A 19,630-nucleotide genomic window follows, 5' to 3' on the forward strand; every position below is an offset into this window, starting at 1 on the left:
AATCTGTAAAATGCAGACTGTGAGAAGCTTTACATGACAGACAATCCAGTTTCTTCAACAAATAAAAGAGAAAAAAATGGAGCAAGAATCAAAAAATTAGAAGAGACTTAAGTATCAACTAATCAGTGTATGACTCCAAATTGGATCCAAATTGAATCAAATAAAAGCATAAAATAACAACAGATATTTGATGATATCAAGAAAATATCTCATTTTTAGATTAATAATGGTTTTGTTATTGTAAAAAGAAAGAGTTCTTGTCTTTAGAGATTCGTGGTAAAAATTTTTATGGAAGAAATAATATAAAGTCTGGGATTTGCTTCAGAAATCATGTGGGGAGGAAGAATAGAGGACTAGACAGACGTGTAGATGGAGAACTGTCTTCAGGCTCACAGTTACGGAGGTTGAGTGATGGGAACATGGATATCCACCATGTTGCTCTGCCTACTTTGTGAATGTTCAAAATTCTTCATAAAAATAAATGTACACATAGATCAAGCAGTCTTCACACAAAATAAAGAACAAACTCCACATACACATGTCTTCTATTTTTCAAATGTTTATATATGCTGTCTGTTTATGTATGTTGTCATGATAGATAAAATTCAAACTCATTCAAAAAATAATAACAATACTGGAACTCAATAAGGTCAAGGCCTAGAGGGCTGAACGGCAGGATTAGACTAAGCAGCAGTGTCAGAGCCATACTGCCAAGGATATGTGACAGAAGCCCTGGTCAGGGATCACACCATACCATGTACATAAGTGTTCACGAGAGAACTCCCAAGCACAGGGAAGTCTGAGGGTTGGGAACTAATTTCACGACACTGCCTTTATCATTTCTAAAATGTCAATGCTACTCTATCCCTTGATCTAAGCAAAGCCATGTTTTTATTACTCCAAACATTAACACAGTATTTTAAAAGTTACCAATACATTACACTGTCATAGAAAGATACCAAAATGCATAACAGTTCCAAGGAAAATGAATGACATATAATTTATACATGCTTTAGTTAAGTAAATACGAGAAAGCCACCTTCTAAAAATACAATCAAATGGGGACAAGTCAAAAACCAAGGAACAGTCGGTATCCAGAGCAAGCAATCAGAAACTGTTAGTTTCAAAGCAAGTTACTCCTTACCCTATAACATCAATCACCTCCAAGAGCTCGGGGTCATGCAGCATAGAAGCAGAAATGGGCTCCCAGAGGTTATCGCTCGCTATGATTTTCACTTGCTGGAGGCCTTGATAGTTCAGCATTCTTCTTAACACCTTTCAGAGAGATAAGCAGAACACAGGGAAGTTTGCAAATGAGTTTTTAGCTGCTGAATTATGACCAAGAGAGCTAAAGCGTCTTCAAAATCAGCACCCTGGATAATAGCGTCCATATTATTTCTCAATAGAAACGTGCTTTCAGTGGGGGCGGGTGGGGTGGGCCTCATCACTAAAATAACCAACTTCACAGGAATGGAAAAAGAAAAAAATACTCAAGAGGTAAAAATGTTTTATATGGATTTTCCCTCTGACTTTAATACCATGTTTAGTCGTAGAAATTTGGGTGGCAGGGTGGAAATTTTTTTAAAATAACCACTATTATTTTGGCATGCATTCTTTCAGAATTTTCTTATGCAGATACAATAAATTGGGATCAAATTAAACATACCATTTGGTAAAATGCTTTAACCTGCTGTCTCATTTTGAGTATTTTCCAATGTCTTTAAATAAGCTGCATTACTGAAATATTCAAGTTCTTAATATTTTGTACCATATTAGAAATAGAATAAGAAATATCAAATCTTTCATAGGTGTAGACAGGACCGGCAATAAAATCTGTGCATAGGACTATCCACCCACACAATTAAAAGTAACAAGCTAAGCTCTAATACGAGATAAACCAACAAAGCTCAGAATACCTCCTCTGGTATTTATATTTAGCTCTGTACTTGGGCCCCATGAGGACTCTAAAGGAAGCACAAGATGGGGTCCTTATCCTCAGGTGAAAAACACACTCACCAGGACATTAAAACTAACAGGATGAACTAAAAAATCAGAGAATAGTATATACTAAAATGTACGGACTGCCAATATGTAAAACAAGAGCAGAGAAAAGTAAACATCATTTCACCCAGAAGCAGAAGGATTAGATTTCAAAACAAAAGTAGTTTCTGATGAATGAACCCACTGCTATACCTCTAAGCACTTGGAACTGTCTGGATCATAGCAGTAGGTGCTCAAATGAATATTGGTTGAATTAATTAAAATAAGAAAGAACAAAAAAACTCACAAGCTCTCTTTCACATTCTAACTTTTCTAAACTAAAGAAATTTCCAACAAATGTGCTCTTTTAGGAGGCAAATAATATAAGTGCTAAATCAATTCTACTCTGGAAGCAATATGAACTGATCTTTAATAGTAAATCGAGGCCAATTCTCAAGATTCAGTAGGACTGAGAATCCCTATTCCTCTATTAGGAGACCAGCTTTCAGTTTCCTCATCCTGAAATTCTTATTCTTACAGAAAGGAGGGACAGTGCCTTAGTCACAGTTGGATTTATCACTATATCTAGTTTTTCTAGGGCTATTCCTAGACCATAACCTCTAAGACTGTTTACTTTTTTATATGGTATATTCAAACACACTCCAAAATATATAAGTCTGTAAGTTGTGTTTTATAAATAAGTTACCATCCCAAACTCATTAATGAGTTAGCGTCATTCTTTGAGCAAAGTTTCATCTAATATATTTCAAATGTTTTTGCTGAGGAACCTTTCCCTTTCCTCTCAAAAACATGTTAGATAGAAATCCAACTTATAAGACACACTGAAGGGACGCTGTTCTGATTGAACTGACTAGGGGATCCAGAGACTCACACATCCATTTCCACCCACAACCCTCACATACTACATGGGATCTTTCAGATACAATTTTCAAACCATATCTCTGAAATACAGAGTAAACCATAAATATAATGTAAATAGCAAAAATAAAGGAGACAGCAGCCTTGCTATCTTTTCATAAATTGTTTATTTGCACTGTATTTATCCCTACTCTTAAAAACAAATCCTTATTATTCCCAGGGCCACCTTATTACAGTATGTGAAATATATATTCTTTAATCTTAGCAAATCTGAATAACGACGCATTTGCCATTACTTAACTCTTCCCAATAGGTATTTTAATAAATAGAATACAGATTCTAATAAATCTTGCATGGACCTGGAGATTATCATACTAAGTGAAGAAAGTCAGACACAGAAAGACAAATATTATATGACATCACTTATATGTGGAATCTAAAAAAAAAAATGACACAAATTAACTTATTTACAAAACAGAAACACATTCACAGACATTGAAAACAAACCTATGATTACCAAAGGGGAAAGGGGGAGGAAGGATAAATTAGGAGTTTAGAATTAGCAGATCCAAACTACTATATATAAAGTAGATAAACAAGGTCCTACTGTACAGCACAGGGAACTATATTCAATATCTTATAATAACCTATAATGAAAAACTATATATTAAATAACTGAATCACTCTGCTGTACATCAGAAATTAACACAACATTGTAAATCAACTATACTTCAATAAAATAAATAAGTATATAAATAAATAAATAAATAAATAAATAAATAAATAAATAAATAATAAAGTCTTGCTACAAAAATGGCAAATGCGAACTAAAAGTTTTTATATCTATCCTGAGATATTTACTGCTGGAAACTAAGGATTAAAAGAAAACGAAAAGAAGTCTAAATTGTTTAAAACACTGATGATTAGTCTTAGTACAGCAATTAGTCTTTAAAATCAGGTAAGATGAATTAGAAAGCAATGGAATCAGCAACAGTGTCTTAATAGTAAAAAATAAATAGTAAAAAAATAATTAGTAAATAATATAAAACCAACTTAGTTGCGTATCATTACTTTAAAAGGAAAAGGAAACCAAATTCTAATGCTTCTAATGTTTCCTTCAAATGAAATAAACACAACCAAAGAGAGACAGATATATAATCCCAAAGGGGAAAAAAACGGAAATGTCAAATTTGGGAAGATATAAAGTTCATCACTTTTCACAAGTAAGACCCTGCAGTGACATAGTCCACAGGCACGAACTTGGCTCCTGCTCTGTCCTCTTGCTGCTCTCACCAGACCTGTACTGACAGCACTCAGGACTTCCCAGTAACAACTCTTGTGCATCAGTCTCATACGAGCTCCACTGCCCTACCTCCCATAACCATGCACCCCACCACCACCACCACACTCCTACCACTTCCCTGGGAATGCCTGGAGTCTGGGGTTGCCTTTGAGTTGGCTCTGGCTCTGCCTACAACCAATCCTCTCAAATTTATGCTCTCTCTGCCCCACAGCTGGTGATTAAATTGTGCCATTACTCCAGTGAACATACTGGCCTACTAATGACTCAGAGCCCACTTGTCTAATCCATCTTTCATCACTTGCTCTTCTCCCAAATCACTTTTCTCAGTCTTCACTTCTTCCCAATGTCACACCCCTGCCTTTGCAACCTGGGGCGTTCCCATCCATCCCACCTTGAAGATTCCGACTACATGTCACCTCTTCTAATAGACTCCCCTCACTCATTCAGGCAGAGGTGTCATCTCCTCTCTGCACCTTCTGACAGCCCTGAATGCGCTTTATTCTGCTAGAGAAATTGTGGCTGATACTTTAGTTGTCCAGATGGGACTCTCTAGGCCCCAAATGTGAAACTCCTTTGGGGCAGAAACAGTACTTTTTAGCCTTATATTCCAAGCATGTGTACACAATGTCCGACAAACTAGGTGTTGAGTGAATGCTTCCTGGTTGACTGAATGAATAAATAAATGAAAGAAATTTAGCAGCTCTTAGCTGCTTAAAAAACATAAGACACTCAATTTTAAAGAAAAAATTTTCAAACTGAAAGAAAATATAACCACGAAATTATATTTCTTGGAGAAAAGACACATAAAACAAGACAAATATAACTAAAAAGTAAACTAGAGAATATTTCCACCTGAAAAGGTCAACTGTCATTTGTGTTCCAATGAAAGGGATCAAGGAAAATGCAACACAACTCCAGACAAAGGCAATTCAGGGCTTACAGGGAATTGCATATGCTTTAATCAGGAATAAAAATATTATTAAAATTTTGCTTGAATTTTATGCCACAAACAGCAAAACAAGTAACTGCGCTGTAAAAAAAAAAAAATACGGTGTTCCTACTACTAACTCCCATGGAACCATAAAGGAATTATTCACTAATAACTTAAAGATAAAAAGATTTTAAAGTTATACAGACCTTGATATAATTGACGTCAAATGACCTCTCATTCCAAATCTGCAGAACAGAAAGTCAAAAAGTCAGAATGGAAAGTTCTGTGTCAGAAAGTGAACATTATCATTAAGATGCCTCTTCTTTCACCATCTTTCATATCATCTGAAAAGCCACTTTTCTTACCTTACAGAATTTCCTGTTATTAAATTTATAGATATTTATAAGACAACACAATTTTAATTAAAAGATTATTTTTAAAAACCTTAAAATATTTGGTGGGTAGTTTTCAAAAAGCTACTTATTTCAGAGATTTCTAAAAATGAAATATCCATTCAATCATTCAACAAAGATTGACAAGGCAGTGTGTGCCAGGGGCTACAGCAGGCACTGAATAGTTAACAGACACAGAATAGTTAGCAAAGTACCACAGAGCCAAATTACTTTTTAAAAATTTCAAATAAATGTCCAAAAGTTAATCATGTTCTAAATATATTACTAACCCCAATATAATCGATGTCCAGGTCATGATAATGCTTGGCACCCACAATCCAGGTCATGACATAGTAGGCAGTCAGCTGACAATTTACATAAGGCCAGTTGAAACCTTTCCCCAGCCATCCTGGGAAGGACCACGGGAGCCCTGCAGAAAGGAAGAGGCAAAGCTGGAGTGGGTAGAACAGTGCTGGCACTATTAGAAACAAAGGAAAATAAGCCAAAAGGAATGAACACAGGCTAAGCCAAAAGCCAGTACAGATCTGACTAAAGGAAAGACTGTAAACCATGCACAAATTCTCAAATTCTCTCCCAGTCTATGAACACAGCAACTCCTGATTGATCCCTAGAGTCAGGTTCCACAATTCCAAATGCTCTTTCAAGAAAAATACATAAATAAAAACAAACAGCAACAAAAACAAACACCTCCCCAATAATACTCACTTACCAATAAAAGGAAATGTAACATACAATGTAACTTAACCACCCCACCTCCTGCTAAAAGGATGTTCAATATTCACTTTCTGTGCTCTAAGGTCAAATCAAAGTTTTAAAAGGCTTATGCTTAACTACTTCGAGGAGGTAAGTATAATACAAATTCTTCTTTCACTAGCGCATCATCTTACAACTTGAGGCTACTTAAAATGCTCATCAGTCAGGTTATCAAAGTTAGCAAAATAAACGCCAATGACTCAATAGGGAAACATACATTATATGATATAGAACCACATCCACATTCTCATAATGCCCTAGTTATTATTTTTAAGTTTAAAAAACTAAGGAGAATAGAGAAGTACTAATTAGAACCCTAGTTCTGTTACAAATATATTAAAATGAGTTCAACATTAAATTCCTTAACTGTTAACATATATTACCAATCTAGTTCACCACTGAAAAAAGTACAAAATCAAAATGACAAAATTATTTTTCTAAACTCAGGAGGAATGCCTAAGTGTTTCTACATAAGAAATGTGACATTAAAATAATGGAAACTTTTAAAACAATGAAATGTCAAATACATTCTGAAGGCCTACCATGTGTAAGTGTCTGTCAGGACGGGGCTCAGCATGCCAGATTTTCTGCATTTAAAATAAGAACTGACCTGGACAACTGCACAGTGGGCGAGTATGTGCTGAAGTCAATGATGCTTTTGATTGCTCAAAACAGTTCAGGAATCTCTTACAAAAGTCCATTTAGAAAGAACACACTGACCCCTCATTTTTTTTTTTAATTTAGAAAAACTCAAGCTTGCCTTTTAAGTTAATGATTGAAAATGACTTTTAAAATAACTTGAAATCAAGTCTATAGAATGAATCTCATTAATCTCACTTTAACTTGGGCTGACTGTGTAAACTTGTCTGAAAAAAAATCAGATCAGATTTCAAAATCTCATTTTTCAAAAAAAAAACTCATCAGATTTCAAATGATGAGAGTATGCCACCACTGTGTGTGTCTGAAATCTTTAACAGATGTGTATGCTGCTACAGGAGAGCAGTGAAAGGAATGCAGTCCCATTTGAGAAACCATCCAGTGATTCTGCCACTGGAACCTAAGTTCCAAGAGGGCAGGAATTGGGGCTGAATCGTTCCACATCCCCAGTGCCTAGAACAGTGACCACCACATCCTTGAGGTTCGAAACAAATCAACAAACAAACACTTTCATATGTACTGCTTCTAGAATCGGGGTCTACTACTGCAGGTAACATACAATTTTGCAAATAGTTGGGATACACTACTGCATATACCATACACTTTTATAAGTAGAATTGCTCTTTTAACAAATTTTGATAAGAAATTTTGTTGAGAAAATTAGTTTAGCATCACACACACAAAAACTAGAATAGAATTAGGTTCTAAATCTGATTTTGCCATTTACTAATTCTCCGACCTCATGTCAGTGGTATAACCTCTCTAAGCCTCCACTGCTGCAGCAAAATGGCACAAGAAATGCCTTACTCCAGAGGTATGATAAAGATCAGACATAATATACATGAACAAAGAAAGAATCATGCCTGGCACATGCTTTGCTTCTGGTACCGCAATGGTAGTATTAATAGCATTACTAGTGCTTCAGGATTAATAGACACTCCACATACATGATTCAGAATTTAAAAGTTAAAGGAAAACAGACTGCAAAAGTGTAGCAAACATCACTTCTTACCCATGAGTGTAATATTAGAGTTCCGCTTCTTCGCTTCCTTCATTAACCACCACTCGTATCCTCGGAAATAATCCTCATCTAATGCATAGTGCATGTGGGAGGGCTCGGTGCCATCTGAATGGGAGACAGCAAAAGAGAAAGCAAACTATCATTGGAGCATCGGAGGACCACCCTCCCCCACGCACATCCACACATTTCACGGAAGTCGTGTTCCAGATCCAATCCTAAAGTAGGGCAAATAAGAATAATCTTAAATAACTTGAGGATGGATGATCAAAGCATATTATTTCATCTTTCATTACCCTAAGCATCATAAAGGTCTTAAATAACAAAACTACAACTTTCTATTACAAGCAGTGTTAAGAGAAATGTGATCAACTCATACACTTGAAAATTCCTAGGACTACATTCTGTCGGGATTTAGTCTCACTGGGGTTTTCAAATCCCCGTGTCCAGCTTTAAGTTCAGATCACCTCAGCTTCCAGCTTCTAAATCCTAGATGTGAATCCTGGGCTCCTAAGCCCCAGTTCCCATACCCTATGCCTTGAGCCTATAACGTACCTTGTTATATCAAGACAACAGAATTTTGAGAAAAAAGGAATAAATACACACTCCCACTGTAAGAAAATTCTATACTAACCTCCACAGGGTGCCAAGGTAGGTAACTGACGTCAGTCCCCACGTGTTACCACATTTCACAAACTTCTGCCCTTGTTAAGAAGGGCCTCACAAGGAGAGGGGCCCTAGCCCTCTTCTTAAAGGTAAACGTCAGAATTTCTAAGAACTCCCTGCTTCTGTTTCTCTACCTCTAATTTAGCTTCAGCAAATGAAGATGACCAGTCATTATCAATTCTGCATAAAAGTTTGACAATAAAATGTATGACTTCTTATAATAGCTTGGGGATAGTTTTTGTTATGGGGTTTTGTTTTGTTTTTGATTTGAATTTTTCTTTCAGTGTAAATTAAATACCAGTACCACTATACAGACATATCTAGTGACTTGCAAGTCACTAACAGAACACAGGCATACAGATAATACTCTAAAGTTCACTATAATGGAATCTGGCCTATAAATAACAAATCATGTACAATCATTGAGAGAATTTTCTTCTTCCTGAAAACTAGAGGCCCATCAATTTTGAATTGACTCCACAAAGCCAATCAAAATGATGACAATGAAGACTGAAAATTTAGTGGTTAAAAATAATTTTATTTTTAAAAGACAAAAAAGCTATATCTCTGAAATACTGATTACTTATATTTTTGTCACATATTTTATTTAAAGCGAGTAACACCTTACATGTTTTATACATTAAATGCTTTCTTTTTTTACCTTCTCAGTAAAATTCCAAACTGTCCCTAAATGATGTCTAGTGAGGATTTGTTCATAAAAAATTGCAGATGTGTTTACTACTGATTACTTCAACTAAATAGGTAATCTAAAGTCCAAATCCTGTTTTGTATAGAAAAATGAATATTTTGACATAATATGTTAATAATTAGAATGAAAAAGGAACAATAAGGAATAATCTAAACAAAAATCAAAATCAAAAGTGCCGGTATCATTTATATACTGAAACCACAGTCCATAAGTTAAGGTACAGATTCAAAGGTTGGGGGAGAAACAATCCCGTTCCCCGAATACTCCTACCTGTTGTCTGCCCATCACCACCTATTTCAACTTTTAGAATATGCAAAGAGGCACCGAAGTTCGGCTGGGGAAAGAAGTAACAGTATTAACACTGTGATTCATTGTATGAAGGACAAAACACTTCAAGACAATTGCTAATCACTGCCTTTGGTTTTACAGATGAGAAAACCAAAGCAAAACTTCAAATAAATAGTAACTTATTCCAAAAGTAGTTTGTCAATTTTTTAAAGACCAGAATGCTGAAGGTGATTGAGGTCTATTGGTGAAATTCACCACAGTTTCTAAAAAAAATCACAGGTACCATTAAATAATTATTTTTTCTTTACCTTAAAGAGATAATCCAATATTTGAGAACGATAGGGCTCTGGGTAATTTACTAGAAGTCGAGAGGTTGCCTAAAAAAAAAAGTTTTCAAAAGAATGAATAAAACAAATCCAATCATGAATGCTTTTTCACAGTGCTTATGCACACCATCTAGCATGCCCATACTCAGCCAGCTCTTGGGCAGAGCTGAGCTGTGGAAAGTCATTTCCCAGGTTATTTGTTTGTCTGCCTTTGTTTTGCGCATTTTTGGGCAAACAGGGCTGTTGTTTGTCCAACGGCTAAAACATGGGTTCCAAGCAACAACCAAGTTACTCCTCTACTGAGATGAGGGTTGGCTGGGAGGTAAGCTTGCTAAGACTATTGATGAATCTCATGATTACAAGTTGATCTTAAGGACCTTGACCCAGATAGTGGTTATTAGAGGAAATGAAACTTAGCTTCTCTATGTTAAGGCTGTTTGTCAAATACAGCATCTTGAAGGATGGCAAGGATATTCATTAATGTCAGGTAATTTCCCCCCTCAGCATCTTGAAGGGAAGTATTGCAGTCAGTAATGCTGAAAGAAACCTTCTCTCTCCTCATCCTTATTAGAGCTTTATGGGTGCTATCTGTTGTTATTCACAATGACCACACAACGACCCCCCAGGTCAAGCTGTCCTAAGGAAACCTCACACAAGACTGGCATCAGAATGTATGAACAGGGAGTAATAGAAGAGCCAGGCAACAACACTTGATCACACCCAAACCATGACTGATGACTGCTTGAACAAAGAAATCACCAAAACCAACAACTGACCAATTATGGATACTTTAGGGAGCAATACAGGTAAGGGGAATAAAAGAGATAGGTTTTAATATGACACAATGGCACGTCCCTACGCTTGGAAGCCAGACAAGTTCAAACCACTGACACCTCGCCAGGTGCAATGGCAAGGGCCAGACCTGGTGCTCACGGGGCTGCCGTTCAGTGTTACACTCTCATACATGCTACCACTGACGTGCTGGTGGTACCCATGTTCTCTCCCTCACACCCAGACCCTCCCAGCCCCTGGCACTGACGCAGGCCCATGGAGCTACTTCCAGCCACCTCAAGCTCAGCAGAGCCCCAGCCATAGCATTTTCCCCTAAATCTGTTTCCTTCTAATGTATCTGCTATCTTAGTAAAAGAGCATCTGCCCGAATCAAAAACATAGGTCACCCTTTCGCCGAACTTTCCATCCATCTTCAGTCACCAAGACCTCCTTAATCTCTCTCAAATCCACCCACTCATCTTCAAGCCCACTACCTCCATCTAGGCCCTCCTCAATTATTAGAACAGCCTAAACGGTTTCAGGGTCTCCCGCCTGCCTCCCAGCATGCTATCCTCCAAACTACTTACCAGATTAATCTTCCCAAAACACAAATCTAACCATGAAACTACTCTGTTTAAACCTGCCAAGGCCTCCTCTCCCCCAAGAGCTTTCAGGATAAAGTTCAGATTGTTCAGTTTTATACTCAAATCCCTTAATTATTTGGATTCTAACTTTGACATTTTATCCCTTATTACGCTCACACCTTCTATCTAGTTATAGCAAACTAGTTTTCTTTCTTCTGTCTGGAATGCATTCCACACCCTCATTTGGCCAATTCCAATTCATCTTTCACCTTTTGGGTCAAACTCCATCTCTTCAAGGAAGGATCCCTCCTGTTCCTCCCCACTGCAGGAGCCTCTCCTGCGGACTGTGGACTCCCTCGGCACCAGGTGCACATCTCTACCATAACTCTTCTAACCCTGCAGCCTGATCACTGCTTTACTTCCCTGTCTCTCCTCTAAGTTCTTCGAGGACAGGGACTGTGTCTTATTCAAGTTCATAACACGACTTACTCCCTTATTCAGTAAGTATTTAATATCTTTTATGTTATCATTTGTTGCACTGGTACAGGCAATATAATACAGGCTTTGAGTCAGATGGCGCTTGCATCATGATTACGTAAAATGAGCAATGTGACCAAGAGCAAATTATCATAAAGTGGGTTATGTTACTCATTCAGCTGTCCTAAGGCTAAAATAAGAAATACGTAAAGGACTTATCACAGTAGCTGGCACACGGTAAGTTCTCAAGAAATGACAGGCACTGTACACACAAATGGTTTTTTAAAATACAGTCACTGTTTACAGACCAACAGAGGCTCAGATACTGAAGTCGGCACTCTTAAGTGAATGAATGCTGTATGTGCACACTAACCTACCCTTGACCCAAGGTAAACAACGCTTCCTTCCCCACATTATGTTAACAATATATATTATTGTTACAACAGTGTGTTTTGCTGTTTTGGAGTTACTTCATCCTCTATGCTTTCCTATCCTTAACATTGAAAGTGCCAACTTTCAGCAAACACACCACATCATTATGCTATCATAAGCCTATGTCATCCCTAATGCAAAAGCATGAGTCAATGGCAATAATCAGTTAGGAATAGTATAGCAAAACGTTGAAATGTACCATGAAGCAATAACAAATTACCAAATTGCTCATCATGCTCCCTGAATGAGGCCTGGAGCTGTTTACAAGCAGCCCAAGAAGTCTTAGCACAGTAGCAGGAAAACAGTAAGCTCTCAATAAATGGCAGGCATTGTATACCCAAACTGGAACAAGTTTTTCATCTAAAGTCCTTGGGATAACTTCCTCTCCCCTAATCTATGAAACAGAATGATATTAACCAAAATTAATCACGTGGCAGATGCCATCCTATGTGTCTTGACATCTATCCTCACAATGTTCCTACCAGGCAGGTGTCACCATATCTCAGAAAAATACCTGAGATGCAGAAAGGTTAAATAACCTGCCCAAGGCCATACAGTGAATAGGAGGACCTGGAAAAGCTCCCTAGCAATCTGCTCTAAGTCTGCGTGCAACATGCTGCCTTCCATATCAGGTATGAAAATTAAGTGAGGACATTCCAAAATTTACTACCACAAACTATGCTAGGTACCAGGGACTCCAGAAAGAAGTTAAAAATGGTGTGCAAATACAGTGCTGAGTCATTTTCATTCAATCAGCATTTACTGAACTTCTAGGATGAATAATGTGTTTCACATACAGACACTATCATAACAGATAAGAGTTTCCCACTCTGAGTTACAAAACAATTCTTCTCATTTTAATAATTTAAAAACTGAGTTAATAAACATAAAATAACGAAAGGTTTCCATTTTTCAGCAAGTTAAACAATGGATTTAATATCAAAGTAAAGATACTAGGACACATGGGTCCTCATTTTATGAAATACTGGCAATTCCAGGTTTAAACTACAAAAATAAAAAGGAGAAAGGGTGTAGTAAGAAATTAATACATTAGCCCATTAGTCTACTGTTTACCTTGAAATATACAACAGCACCTATGAGTGAGGTTGCAACATTAGGAAATAAAAGTTTAAAAATCAAGAAGAATCAGTTGGGTTAGGGAATAGGTTTTTTTTTTTCCCCCACTGCAGGTCAGATCTGTGATCAGACTACAGACCAAGTTACCCACTGGCTTTTTCATTCTGTAATGCAAGTGCCTAACTTAAGTTCTGATGGCTGTGGTATCCACTTTTATAATTATGTTTTAGGGTATGTCTATTTAAAAATATTCACCCCAGTCTCTTTGGTAACTTGCAATATTAGAGTATTACTAAGTTAAATGATGGACATTCATTATCTATATAGATCATTTCCAAATAATATAAAATGCTGAAACATTAATTACTGAACATAGGTTTACCTACTTTTGGTTTCTTATTACAGAGAAACTAAAGATATTTAGATCTGTTAGTAAACATGTCCTGTGCTATACTGGAAAACTGTACTACAGAAAAAGAAGCATATGCTTCTAGAAATTATAAAATATATTCATAAATTTGCCAATCTATAGATGCTGGTATAACACAGTTCACAACTGCTTACTTCCTAATCTTCAGTACAAATTAAGGTTTCTAAGAGTTAAGCAATCTCATTAATATATGTAATTAAAAATACTGGAAATAATATGAGAAGCAATTCTACGCAATGAAAGCAGGATGCATTTTGGGTAAGAAAACGTATGAGGTATGGAGATATATTTTTGTTAATGGAAATTAAAGTAATTTTGCCCGAAAGTAGGCAAGATGAGTGGGTATAGAAAGCTGGGAAAAGAAAGGGGGAGAGAGAATTTTACTTTGTGTAGTCAACCTAGTTGAAATAAATTTATCATAAGGAGCTCTTAAAATAAATTTTAATAAATAGTGTACTTATGTAAAACTAAAACTTAATCTTCTTTCAACTGCTAAAAAGAAATTTTTATTGGACTATTGGTATATCTTGATAAGATTGTGAAAGGTTTCTCTTCACCTTTCAAGTAATCTGCCTAAGAAACAAAGATTCTGTGTTTTATCAAAATAATAGTCTATGCTTCACATTATCTTTATCAGATCTTTAATTACTTAAAAACCTAAGTCTTCTCTATTAAAAGAGCAAAAGCTGTGGGTAGGGGGAGAGGGGTTAAGTTGGGTTAAAATAGGTAACTTTCTGTACTTGCCTACAAAATTCTTGTCATTTTGGTTAAATGGATAACCAAGTATTATTTTACAGTGACCTGTGATCCTATTTAATCAAGTGTTTAAACATCTTTTGATATTCTTGACAAAATTCCCAAAGTAAAATTCTAAATGAAGTCTTTTGACCTCAAACTAATTTGGAGATTTTCCAGAGGGGCCCTGAAACACCCAAAAGATTTGTTCTTTCTCCTTATAAAAAGCGAGACATTAAACTAATTAGGCCTATTTGGTATGTTAAATTTCATGGGAAGCATTGTCAAATAAGATGTAATGCTAAACTTGCTCTAGGCTATACTTGTATGGACATACGTAGTTATACATATTTCAGAAATTATATGAAATTCGTAGATACCTGCTATGTTCTGTATGTTATCACTTGTAAATCTAGTTATTATCTTAAAATGTTGAATGTCAAAGAAATAACCAAATTTCCTTGTCAATTGCATTACCATAAACTTCCAATCTTTAACATGGTGGTTTTTAAGTCTTTTTGTCATTTACAGTGATTTTACTCTGATGTTTTTGCAAAAGTGTTCTTCCAAAAGTGCTTCATCTTCAAGGAGACTTGTAGAAAGGACTCTAACAAGTACAGGTTCTGATACCTCTCAGATCATACCGCTGAACTGGATAATTTACAGAACTCTGTAAAGGTAAAACAAGATTCATAAAGCTGCTATCAAAAGATCAAGATTAACAGGAATTAATTACACTGGACTGAATGAACTGATGAGGATCATTATAATTTCTTACGACTTTTTACTTGAAACATTGTGGTTCTTTAATGTTTTATTTTTTCCAAACTTAAGGAAATCTTTTTTCCTAAGTTGACTATGATTTACAGCAATTTGGTAAAGTGTATCCTTGTAAACAAAAATAAAAAATCTCCCCCACCACCACCCTGATCCCTCCAGAACTCAGAAACTCTTAGTGAGAATTCTTATTTTCATAGTAATATAGTTATTTGCATAAGTTCAGCAAGAATCTGTCCTCCCTGCAACAGGACACAACTGGAAACACTGGAACGTCTACTTGAGAGAAATGTACACAGATTCAATATGACCAGACAGATCTAAGGAACTAAGGTTGACTAATGGAGTCAATAAAGCCCCTTGGAAAAAATCAGCCTGGTAACTTGCTTACAGGGTTCCCAGAAACCTTACCAGATAAGTAAGGAAGGTCACTTCCTGGCAGATGCAGGAATCTCAGGATATTTTGGGGACCTCGAGAAGAAAGGAATTCACCAAGATCTATCAGTATTGCAGGTGAAATCTGATGGTAAGTTCATGGCTTGGCTTCCTTGCCTTCAGAGAGACTTTTATTTAAGAGCCCAATCTGAGATTCCTTGCTCAAAGGTCTAGCAGAGCACACTCAAGAGAGCCCATTTGGTCAATCACTATTCTTGCTGTACTTATAACCGGGCCAGGCTGAATGAGACTAGACTTACTTTGCGAGCAAATTAGCTTTATTTTGATTATCTCTGATGAAAATTGGGGCAAAGGGGTGACTGTAGAGAGAAAAATTATGCTTCAATAGAAAACTATGGTAAATCCTATGGATATCAGATTTTTGTTCTGTTAATTGTCTTTACAGTTTGTTTCCTACCTATAAACTGACTCAATACTGAATTCTTCTCACTTCCTATATCTGGCTACAACTCTACAAACTAACGTTTTCATTTTCTCACTTTTCTGACTTGGAATTATTAGGAACTAAAACTGCCCTTTTCCTGAAGCCATGCAAGCTGAAGTGAGACAACCTGATATAAACGCCAGAGAAATCACCACAGCAGTTCACGCATGAACAATCTTCATGTCTATTGCTGTGTGAGACACTCAGAAAAACCCCTCCCCGGAGATACTCAAACTGCAAATTAGGAAAATCTTTGATTGTCACCATCTATCTCCACACTGGCTGAAGATGCTTTAAGCCCTACAACTATAAATCTCAACTAGCTACCCTCAGGATTCAGACTAGGTTTATAATCTGCCACACAACCTAACCATTGTTTTTCTTTTCTTTCCATAGAAATGCCTCTTATTAAATAGCCTGAATCAGACATCTGCACCATATAGGCCTAATTTTATAAGCACACCCACATCACTGCCTCTTGAAACACAACCCTTAAATTGAACTGACCTATTCTAAGAGAGTAGTTAAATGAGATACGATGCAATCCACCAGCTCAGGATAGGTTCACACCTACTGGCCCAAGATGTTAATCACAGTATTACGCTAACCTCTGAACAGATTCTTAGGGCCCCAAGATCACTGACCTGGTTTCAAGGTGGGGCCCTTTAAGCTTGGAACAATGTCTACAAATTGGATTTCAGACTACTGCTTGTGTAATTATTATAAGGGTGCTACTATAATCCTATTTAGATGTGTACTTCTAGGTTGTAACATGCCTTATCCCTGACTTTTAGCAAATCAGCTACTCAGGCAGTTAATGTCCTCACCATTGACTCCAATGCCTAGCCATCAAGGGTGGTTTGTTGTGTAATCCCTGGCAGGTGGTTTCTCCTTTTTTTTGTAATGTAAGTGCAAGACTTAAGCCTTGATTTCGAGGCATCCACTTCAAAGAGGTACCCCACTTCAGAGCCGGCTATCACAAACATGTTGATAGCCACAGAACTAGGTAAAGACCCAGATGAGGAGAGACCTCTGTTTTTTGGTTGATCTGGCTAACTGACCATCATTTGGGCCACTTATTTTTTCTCTCCCTCCACTTTAAATTTCCACTCTTAAGTTTTAACTTACCAATAAAAAGTAAGCCCACAAAACCCTAGGCCCTCACTGTGGACCCTAATGAAAGCAGAACTTCAGACTCCCCCACCCTGCAATCTCCCTATGTGGCCTCAGGTGTGCCATGTGCATTCCAGAATCTGTGAGTAACAAATTTTTTTTCCCAAAGTTTTCTGATGATTATGGCTGAGGGCATCTTGCAATCATAACAAGAATCACAAGGGCGGGTGCAGTCACAACACTGGTTATTGATAAGCTGAGATCAGCCCGAACCACCTACCCAGCAAAGCAAGCACTCAAGCTAATTTTGAACTGCACCTAAGGATACAAGCTGCATCTGACTCAACCCAACGAACAACCCATTCAAGAGCTCAGCCTTACCACTGTCAAATAAAATCAGCTTTAGCTATGATTTGTGCTACAAAATGGAAAACCCCTCTCGCCCAAAGGTCAGCCACCATAAACCCCATGGATCCAAAGGCAATAAACAGAAGAGGATAAAACAGAGACAAGACAAAGGTCAAATAGGAAGGGACAGGACCAAGTAAACTGTTAAGAGCCAAGAATAATCACGCTACTGTAGCAAGCTCCCAGGCCTAGGAGCCACCTGTCCTCATGACTAGAGAACCAAGGAAATTACTAGCTGTGCCGATAAAAATTTTGCATTAAGCCGGAACAACCTTCCTGTCTCCCTTAACGTAAGTGTTTTAGAATACCCACATAACAGGAACTAATCCCAAATGACACAGCCTAGAAAAGACTGAGACATGTCAATTAAATGTAATTAGTATCCTGGACAGGATCCTGCAACAGAAAAAGAGCAATAGGTAACAACAAAGGAAATATGAAAGGAAGTATGGACTTTCATTAATGTTAACAATATTGGTTGGGACCAATGTATCTTACTAATGTGGGATGCTGATAATAGGGAAAAACTGGCTGCAGGGTATATGAGAACTCTGTACTGTCTTGGCAACTTCTCTGTTAATGTGAAACTCTAAAATCAAAAATTTATCACATACAAACACACACCGAGCTCATCCCTACCTCCAGAGATCCTTGAATCAGGGAAAAAAGTTCTCTCAATAGTTAGTATGCAAATTAACTGGTGCACCTGTTAAAAAGCAGATTCTCAGACCCTACTCCGGAACCACAGTCAGGGGGCTGGAGGGAGCCCAGAGTCTATATTTATACAAGCACACCACGTGATTCTTATGCCCTCTAATGGTGGTGAGTCACTGTTTTGGTTGGTGACCCAACATTTCCCTCTCCTCGCATACAGAAATCCACCAATGAGGCACTGACCCTTCCAGATGGCAACTCACCCTTTTGGGCCTTGATCATCAAAGAGAAAAAGTCCCCCAACAGTAAACAATCCCAGACTATCAGCTGATACTAGTGTAGCCTGCCGGAAGGAAGGAAGGTCAGAAAGAAAGAAAAGGGAGGGAGGGAGGATCCTAGTTTCAGTCCTCTCACCTTCCTACAGAGGCCTTGGGGGCAACTGCTGTGCCTCCAAACATAAACCTATCCACCACTTGCCCTTTTGAAAGCGCGCAACCGCACCCTGACCTCCTTTCCTAAAAAGAGGCACAGCCAAAGCATCCCACTGGGACATCCTCTAGGCAAACAGGTGCTCCCCGGCTCCCTGGCCATCTCTGGAGCGACCCTCCCAAAATTGCCCTCTCCGCGGCGAAAAGGCCCCAGGCCCCAGGCCCCGTCGCCCAGGGTAAGGGAGGATCTGAGCCCCAGCCTTGTCACTATCTAGACCTAAGACGTACTCGGTGGACCTCCGGATCCTCATCTGGTAAACCTAACTGCCTCTACAGGTTCATTTAAGCGAACAACCGCAGGTCCCAGCCCCACAGCCGGCGCGTCCTGACAGCCGGGAGCGCGGCCGCGACGGGAGTGCGTCGAAACGCGGGGGCTGCGCCGCGGGGGCTTGTGGGGCGGGAGGGGGCGGACCCCCGGCGCCCCCCGCGCGCCCCGCTGCCCTCAGCTCACCCCCCCGCCGCTGACTGCGCCGATGCCGTCGAACTCCCGGCCCAGCCCGTCGGAGTCGTCGAGCACGTACGCGCCGCCGGGCGCCAGCAGCGCGCACAGAAGCAGGGGCACCGCGGCTTGGCGCGCCGAGCCCGCGGCGGCCGTCATGGCTTTCACTCGGCGTTGCCGGGAAGCCTGGAGTAGGCGCTCAGCCATTGTGTGGGTCACATGACTCCGGCGCCCAGGGAGGCGGGTCCGGCCGCCGCCATGATGGAGAAGGGCAGGAGGCCGCTGGCGCTTCGGCCGCCATGTTGAGTGAGGGCTGCGGGTCACTGACGCAGCCGCTGTAGTGTTGTGGGAGGGCCGAGCGAGCCTTTTCTAGACGCCCCCACGTCAGGCTCTGACTCCAGCGTTCACGGGTATCACTTCGCTGCTTCTCTTACCGCTTCAC

At 38.7% G+C, this 19,630-nt stretch overlaps 1 protein-coding gene across 4 annotated transcripts in view; it reads right to left on the reverse strand.

Annotated features, from left to right (window-relative positions):
- GALC (galactosylceramidase) overlaps positions 1–19,417 on the reverse strand; it is a 55,687-nt gene extending 36,270 nt beyond the window's left edge. The window contains exons 1-7 of one of the 4 annotated variants that reach the window (XM_031679305.2): positions 19,201–19,417; positions 9,906–9,974; positions 9,580–9,643; positions 7,929–8,042; positions 5,776–5,915; positions 5,300–5,338; positions 1,145–1,275 (exon numbers count right to left, since the gene is read on the reverse strand). In XM_031679305.2, the coding sequence (XP_031535165.2) occupies positions 1,145–1,275; positions 5,300–5,338; positions 5,776–5,915; positions 7,929–8,042; positions 9,580–9,643; positions 9,906–9,974; positions 19,201–19,395 (752 nt within the window). In that variant the 5' untranslated portion in view covers positions 19,396–19,417. Of the gene's footprint in view, positions 1–1,144; positions 1,276–5,299; positions 5,339–5,775; positions 5,916–7,928; positions 8,043–9,579; positions 9,644–9,905; positions 9,975–14,906; positions 14,974–18,246; positions 18,266–18,977; positions 19,087–19,200 lie in introns of those variants that run through there. The other 3 variants (XM_072963549.1, XM_031679307.2, XM_072963548.1) reach the window with 3 other exon arrangements.
- Between the last annotated feature and the right edge of the window lie 213 nt (positions 19,418–19,630).

The sequence above is a fragment of the Vicugna pacos genome, chromosome 6, assembly GCF_048564905.1.
Source record: "Vicugna pacos chromosome 6, VicPac4, whole genome shotgun sequence".
Taxonomy (NCBI): Eukaryota; Metazoa; Chordata; class Mammalia; order Artiodactyla; family Camelidae; genus Vicugna; species Vicugna pacos.